Here is a 7,851-nt window from a genome sequence, read left to right on the forward strand (position 1 = left end):
CCAAACCCAAATCCCAGAACCGTGGGCAGGAAGTTGCCCCTCTCCCCAGGATTCCTCTGCCAGGCAATCCCAGCACTGGTCCTGGGCCTCAGCCCTACGCCCAGGACAGGCAGTGCAGGTTGTGAAGACGGTTCCCACCCTGGCCCCGGCCGCTGCAGTGCCGGTGCCGTGAGCTCTGCCCACCATGCCGACAGACAGAAAAAAGGCGGGTGATCAGAGCTCATATCTATTTTCTGGCCAATGTTTCCCCCCTTCCTCTTTTTTCTCCTCCCTCCGCATTCTCCCTCCCACTCTCTCTTCTCCGCCCCCCTCCCATCTCAGCTTCTCTCAGAACACTGTGCAAACAGGTCGGTGGGACTGGAGGGCAAGAAGCCCCCCCCCCCAGAACTGCCCACCCTGTGTGCACCTTCCACGCAGCTGGCACTCTCGCCCTGATTCCAGCTCGCCCCCTTCTCCTTAGCCCAGCCCGCCGGCACACTTATCTGCCTGCCCATCTCCATCCGCGGCCCAAGCCTCTCTCCCTTTCGGGCTCGTAGTCGACGCCCCTGGATCTGTCTCCTAAAATGGCTCCCTGGACACTAAACACAAGCCAAGAGGCTGCTCAGGACCCAGGGCAGGGACCGCAGGGGCCCCCGGCTGGGTCTTTATGTGTCTGCAAGTGCGCAAGATTCTGGTACCTTCTCTCTGCACGGGTGGGGCGCAGGCAGCCCGCTGCCCCCAAAGTGGAGCCTGCTGACCGCTAAAGAGGGAAGTGGGGGAGGACGAACCATTCAAGTTCAACGACATGGCGACGGCGCTCGGGCTGGAACCGTGCTTTGGCGGGGGAGGGTGCGCCATCCGCAGCGGCGCGCGGGTGCAGAGGGAAAGGGGCGGCTGGCCCCTCTCTGCGCGTTAGCACGGGCCCCCACCCCCACCCCCAAGCCAAGGCTTTCGTTCTGGGCCCAGTCCGCTTCGCCCTTTGGCCCCAGCTTTTTCCTCCATCCTTTCCCCGAAAACCGCAGCTTCCCGACCCGCGCGTCCCGCTCGAGAACCTACCGTGAAGATCCCAGAGCTGTGGCCTTGTCTTTGCCTGCGCGGCCCCACTCGAAGCGCAGGGAGCGCACCGGACCCTCCGGGCACAGCCAGCAGCTCCGCGAGCGGTAGCTTTTCGCGCAGCGCCCGGACACGATGCGGTAATTTCGAGCCACCCAAGATAAGACACTAACTTGACCTTAACTTTGTCAGGGCGCCCGTGGTATCTGGAGAACGTGAACAGACACTGTCTGGCAGCTCTCGTAAAAGCTGACTGGGGAAGGGATTCTGAGTCATTTCATTTATTGCCACTACAGTTCTGCAAGAAAGCTTTTCCTCCCTGCCAAACTTTAATTATTTATGCTCTTTTAGGAAACGAAAGAAGAGGAGAAACGCGGAGAAAGCACCCAGAGCCAGTCCCTTCCCTGCAGAGCCTTCGGAATGGGCTCCTTAAGTCAAGTGACTGAAGAACAAAAATGTGGGGAGATTACCTTTGTCCAAGGACGGTCGGACAGGCACCGAGCCCCCCCTCCCCACTAACGGGGGGTGGATGCAGCTGGGAGAGGCGGGATGAAGGGGCACACCCTCCCTCCACCTCCACACACATGAATATTTACAACGGTTCTGGATTTCTCCTCCGCCCGCCCGCCTCCCGGAAGCCTCCCCAGCCCGCCTCCCGAGGGGAGAGCCCCCAGGCCTTAAAAGCGTCTCCTGGTCGGCCCTCTGAGCTCGCAGCCGATTGAATGCCAGACCAAGTCGTTTTTTCTCATTTAAAAACCTTTTCCGTGGTCAAGAGGCCTGCCTGGACTGCAGCATTTCGGAGGACGCATTTGTCTTTGTGCGAGGGAATGTTAAACACTTCGATTTCAGCCTTTCTCTCGGGTATTTATTTCTTTCAAATTTCATGGTGGTTCCAAATCTCTGCCAGGACTTTGGTTAGGAAGGGAGAGAGGACACCACCACCTTTGTATTCGTATGGATCAGTAGAAAGGATGGATTCGAAAAACACTGCTGAAGCTCCAATTAACAGACAAGATTTTACACTTAGAATAATTTCAATCTCTTTGGGGAGTGGTCTCCATGAATATCTCCTCCCACCCTACATCCCAGGCTACAGAAAAAAGAACACAATGATTTGATGGTATATATTGCAAAAAAATGGTCTCCCTGTGTTGTCTTAGGCCTGGGTCTAAGTCTGGTTCCCTGGCCCTTTACCCAGCCCTCCAGACCTGAGGTCTGAGTGTGGCCTCTGCCTTTGTTCAGCTATCTTGAAGGGGGCAAACCTTCTGGGACTCAGAGAAACTCAGTTCTGGTACCATCACCTCCCTGAGCCCCACCAGGCGGGGAAACATTTCTAATGATAGGGCCTCCCTCGGCAGCTTCTTGTTTCCTTTATTCCTGTTTTTTTTTTTTTTTTGTTGTTGTTGTTTGTTTGTTTTAGGAGCTGTTTAAAATATATTTCATCAAATTAGCTTCAGGGAAGGGGAGTTGGAACCACTGAACGTTCGGAATTAGAGACTTAACTGTTTTGCTAATTCTCCCACTTACTAAAAGCTAGCAATTCTTTAGTTTCCACCACTGAGCTAGCTGGGAGCTGGGATCTGCAAGAGCTCGGTGAATACCAAGCAGGCCCTGGCTTTCCTGGCCTGAGATAGAGGCTCTGAAAGCCTAGGGGGTGCAGAGGCCACGTTTCCCAAGGGAGTCTGCTGGGTTTCAGGCAGAGGTGCCAGTGTGGAGGATTTCCACAGGGCGTTGCCTGCCCACAAGAAGGCTGACCCAGAAACATGGCAGGGAGAGATGTTTTGTATTGAAACCAGAGGAACATATCTTGGCAGCCCCCTGAACAGCAAGCTTCAAAGTTTGAGAATTTAGGCAAAATGTGGAAGCTCCAGCCAGCAACAAGCCGAGGGTTCGCTTAGTGTGTGAGACACGCTGAAATCTGCTCACGGTTCCCCCACCTTGGATGTTTTATACACATTTTGTTTATAGGCTTTTATACACCATTTCCTCACTGACTTGGAAGCCATTTTCTCCTTTAATGAACAGTCAGCACCCATAGTGAAGCCGCAACCAGGAAAGAAAAGTGAATTTGGTGGCCTGAAAAACATTAGAAGGGAATCTGAAACGTTTTGAAAAATCGACATCAGTCCCACGACAGCATGACTGGGACTTGGATATTTATTTCCACTCAAAACATTTCTGTATGTCTGATATATACACGCTATTGTTTTTGACAAAATCAAAACAAAACAAAACATGCACGAAAACTATTAGATAGCAGAGAAAATGCAATTCATCTAAACGTCAACTGAGGTCAGTTGGGATGAGGCTTAGGACTCCCCGTGAGGTGCCTGGTCCTCCACCGAAAATAAATCATCATCATACTTTGGTAAGGAATCTTCAACTCTTTGGCTGTTGGGCATCTTGCTAGGAGTTGGGGCGGGGTGCTACTTCTCTGAAGGAGACAGAAAAGGGGCAGAGATGGTAGAAGGAGCTTGGGGGGCCCTTGCGTTCCCTGAAGCTAAGGCAGGACACTCCAGCATACCCAGGACATCTCTATCTGGCATTCAGCAACCTCAGTCTCACAAAGGAAGCCAGGCAGGGCCCAGGGTCTCTAAGGCTCTGCTGGAGCCGGTCAGACATGGCCTCAGAAGGAGCACAGTGGCAGGGCCCCTGGTGGGGCCGGTGGGCGGTGGAGAGAGTGATGAGAGGGGAACTTCTGCTTCTCTCTACTCAGTCTAGAGCAGAGAAGGGGCTGAGGATCTGAAGGGCCTCCTTCCTAGCCCTCCTGACTGTTGACTGGTGGGGGAGATGAGACTTCACCTCTCCCTGTGGTGGTCCATTACCGTAATTCAAGAAAGACAGACAAGTCGACACCTTTGCCTACCTCGACAGGAAAGCCATATTTACAGTCGGAAGGTAGGACACCCCCCTTCCTGGCTCACTCCCTGATCCTCCCCCCGGATATTTCCCCCTCCTCCTAGTGCAGCCCAGCCTCAAAGCCAACTAGCAGCTCTCCTCACCAGAGCTCAGCTCTGGGGGTCCAGTTGCAGAGTGAAGGGCTCTGCATTGGGCATGTGTGAGGAGGTGGAAGAAGGAGGGGGATTTTACCAGTCTGTTCTGGAAGCTGCAGTTTGCTGTGGAGCCCCAGCCTCCCTCATCCCATCCACGGGAAGGACGTATCCAATCCATTCAGCCCAGCCAGCCGGAGGGGTCAGTCCAGCCGGACTCTGAGGTGTCTCTGGAGTTTGGCCACCATGCCCTTACTCCCTTTTCCTCCTGAAGTCTGAAGGTCTAGGATGGCTATTGTCCTCCCAAAACAGCCAGGGCATACAGGAGGGGGACGGCGCCCTTTCCCTCCTCCAAAGTCGAGATTCTGGCTTTGCCACAAGGGACTTTGGCTGCAAAGAGACAAAACTGTGCCCTCAGCCCTTTCTAATCTGCCCGGGAGTTCTACCTAAATTCAGTTCCACTCTGAGCTCTAGTTAGGTGCCTGCTAGATGCAGAAAGGGCTGGGGAGGGGTGGGGGGAAAGAAGACTAATCAGGTGGAAGCAGAAATCCAAGTACAAGGACACTAGAGTGAGCCCTGGGTATAATAATGCCCCCGCTAAGAGTTAGGGCAGATGACTCCAGACCCCCATTCTGGAAGCCTCAAGGCCAAGGTTGTGCTGCAGCTTCTGCAGGCTTCTCTGAGAAAGGGGAAAGGGTGGATGCTCAACCGGCCAGGTCTCCAAACGTATCTCCTGCAGGCTTCTGGAGCTGCTGTCTGAGCGGGAGGGTACCTGGAACCAGCGGAGAAGGAGCAGAAGGAAAAGCCCTATCCCCTCACTTCCTTCACGCCAGGCCTCGGTGAAAAAAGGCAGGCCCAGCCCGGCCCGGCCAGGGCCACCCCGGGAGCTAGTATAGCGCCAGCGCCTGCTCGCGCAGCACCACGCGCTTCTTCTTCATACGCCGGTTCTGGAACCAGATTTTGACTTGCTGGTCGCTGAGATTCAGCCTATTGGACAATTCCTTGCGCTTCTGCCGGTTGATGAATTCGTTGAGAAGGAATTCGTTCTCCAGCTCCGCAATCTGCTGCTTAGTGTAGGGTTTCCGCTTCTTGCGGGCCCTCCCCGGGGCCGCCCCCCACGGCAGGCCTGCAACACAGCCCCAACCCAAATCAGCCCGGCCCGCTCCCGGTTGCCTGCCCGCCCCTGGCGGCTCCCTCCCTCTACACACTCTCCCCTGCACCCCACCTCCCACCCCGGCCCGGGGAGCGTTGCTCGCGGAGCGTGGCCACCCTTTACCGTCGGGCAGCGAAGGTTGCAGGCAGGAGGCGACGCCCGCCGCCTGCACTGTCATGTTCAAGTTGAGCGGGCCCTTGGTCTCGTCCTTGAAGCCGGAGGAGCAGGGTGTCCCCTCGAGAAGGGCCGAAGAGCCCGGCGCGACGCGGCCCACACCCGCGTAGTCGTACTTGACCGCTTTGAGAGCAGCGGCCGCGGGGGCCAGGCTAGACTCCGGGATGAAGGGAGGCCGCGCACGACCACGCTCCTCCGGCCCGGCGGCCGCGTCGGGAGTATAAAACTTGGCCTGTTCTTCGGATCCGTCCTTGGCGCCCAGGGGCTGCAGGCCAAGAGGCCCAGAGCCAGCCAGGTAGGGCTGGGAAAAGCTGCCGAAGGTGGTGGCACCGGCAGGCTGCGCTGGGGCGCAGGAGGCGGGCGTGGTGGCCCAGGGCAGCGCGCCGCGCGGGTATGAGATGGAGGGAAGGGCGGCCAACTGGCCGCCATTCGGCCGCAGGTTGGAAAAGTAGAAGGAGTCGGGCGACTGTAGATTCAGAAGCGAGCCCACATAGCTCGCTCTGTAGAGACTGCGCTCACACATCTCCAACAAAGGGCTTGGGCTGCGCTTGCAGCAGTATTTAGTTACAACCGGGAATAAGAGGACAGGCTCAGACGATTGGACGAAACTTTGCCTGCAGGTTCTTCAAAGCCGGTCATTTCAGCACCGCCTACATCCCCCGACCCGTTTCTCCCCTCCCCCCCATTCAGGGTATTATGATAACACCCGCAATATTCGATGGCGAATGACTAGGCTGCCAAGCAGAGCTAAGGCATGTTGAGCAAAGGTGAAGCCTCTTCGAGTTTCCAGGCTGAGTTTCGCAGCTGGGGGCATTGGGCATCGGGTGCATTTGCCTCAAGGTCCCTTGGGGTCCTTCTTGGTCTTCACTGGCTTTGCACTCCCATTTTCCGCTGGCTGCATGGGCCAGGCTTGCTTCTACCAGCTTTAACTCGCAGCTGAGGCCTTTTCCAGTACGGTGCACTTCTTGGCTTGTCCAGAGAGCCCTTGGTCTGGTGGGGCCATTAACTCTGTCGCTAGGTCTGAGCAAAGCTACTCCTACCCCGTCCCTTCCCACCTCATCCCTCTGGACTGGACTCTGCACACATGATCTAGCAGTGAAGACCCAGCGCTGCCTGAGCCCTAGGTCCCCGGCCGCAGGCATAGTTTGCTGATAGAAGAGGAATGCATCACAAATTCTGCCTAAGTTTGGCGCCCAGGAAGGAGGATTCACATCACTTCTGGTGTGCTTCTCCATGGTCCAGCCCTCTGCTCCTAAGAAAGTCACCATCCAGGTCCATGGAGAATGCTGGCCTGGGGACCCAGACAGCTTGATTGGCCAGTCGTGGCCAAAGGCTACATTCTTTTAATCGCCAGCAGTCACCTTGGAGACTGCAGCCCTTCAAACCGGAACTCCAAGGTGTTAATCCACTCCGTGGCGTGCAGGACGAGCTCCCCTGATCTGATGTGGAAGAACAGAAAAGCCAGAGCCACCGGCCGGGAACAGCGGGGCACACCGAGGCAGCGGACTAGCAGCGTTCCTCTGCTCAGCGCCTCCAGGGGCGCACGGGCCGCTGGCGGGTTCGGAGGTCTGGCGAACAGGGTGGCGGGCGGCAGCGCTCCCTCGCTGGGAGCAATGTGGCAGTCCCCGCCACGGCTCCTCCCGGAGGGTTAAGGATCCTCCTTTCCTGCCTCCGGTCCCAAGACCCCTAGCTACCCCGTGACTGGCGCCCGCCCCAGCCTGCAGCCTGCCTCGCGGTCCCCGAGCCAAGCTGGAATTGGTTAGACCGCCAGCTCCGGCACGGAGACCACACAGGCGCCGCCGGAGGGCAAGGCTGACCAGCGCGCTGAGACTTTATTGTGTGAGTTATGGCGACCAACTGGGCGGCTCTGGGGAACGCAGTCGGCCTCTTCTTCTTGCTCTAGGGCGGGGGTAGGGGGTGCGGGTGGGGGTAGGGGTAGGGGTTGGGCAAGTCTGGGCTCCTCAGGGCTCTGTTGGAGTTTCCTTAGGAGCTCAGAAACAGAGACGTATTCCATTCCCTGTCCTTTCATGGGGGGCGGGAGGGGCGCGGGGTGTAGGCGCAAGCTGCAACCTCAGTTCCTAGGGACTTAGGGAACCTAGGCTCTCATTTTGGGAAACTCGCCCTGTTTTCGAGGAGTTACAGCCTCCCTAGGTCTGAAACTCCAGCTCCAACGGGTCCCTGCAGTCTTCTCTCTTCCTACCTCAGTACTATACAACGATTCTCCGGTATTGCCAGGTCCAGGTGTGTCTTCTTCGGACGTTTTGGCAGCCGCATAGCTGCGGTTTGCCCTATGGGACTAGAGATGTAAAGGAATTAAAAGAGAAATAGAAAAGTCTAGAACAACTAGACTCCCTTTCTCTGGCTCAGATGATGCCCAGCCGCCCCACCTCATCGCCTGGGTTTATAATTTCCGAGGTCCAGCAGACAAAGTTGTACCGTGGAGCTGGCAGCTGGGGACGGGGACAGGGAGGGAGGGAGGGAGGGAGGGAGGGAGGGAGGGAG

At 56.8% G+C, this 7,851-nt stretch overlaps 1 protein-coding gene across 1 annotated transcript; it reads right to left on the reverse strand.

The window, feature by feature from the left end:
• Window positions 1-4,909: 4,909 nt before the first annotated feature.
• On the reverse strand, window positions 4,910-5,872 carry HOXD12 (homeobox D12). Its single transcript, XM_027115048.1, has 2 exons — window positions 5,299-5,872; window positions 4,910-5,148 (listed from the first exon to the last, which is right to left on the reverse strand). Exons 1-2 carry the CDS (start codon window positions 5,870-5,872, stop codon window positions 4,910-4,912), a joined length of 813 nt encoding a protein of 270 aa, XP_026970849.1.
• Window positions 5,873-7,851: the final 1,979 nt, after the last annotated feature.

Source organism: Aethalodelphis obliquidens, unplaced genomic scaffold (assembly GCF_003676395.1).
Source record: "Aethalodelphis obliquidens isolate GAN/ISIS:26980383/991018 unplaced genomic scaffold, ASM367639v1 scaffold2, whole genome shotgun sequence".
In the NCBI taxonomy this organism is placed as follows: domain Eukaryota; kingdom Metazoa; phylum Chordata; class Mammalia; order Artiodactyla; family Delphinidae; genus Aethalodelphis; species Aethalodelphis obliquidens.

Excerpts from the sequence above, each read along its gene's own strand:
- HOXD12 (XM_027115048.1), bottom strand. The coding sequence starts at position 5,872 with ATGTGTGAGCGCAGTCTCTACAGAGCGAGCTATGTGGGCTCGCTTCTG. Across the intron at positions 5,149-5,298 it reads GCAACCTTCGCTGCCCGACG|GCCTGCCGTGGGGGGCGGCC; the intron begins GTAAAGGGTGGC and ends GCTGTGTTGCAG.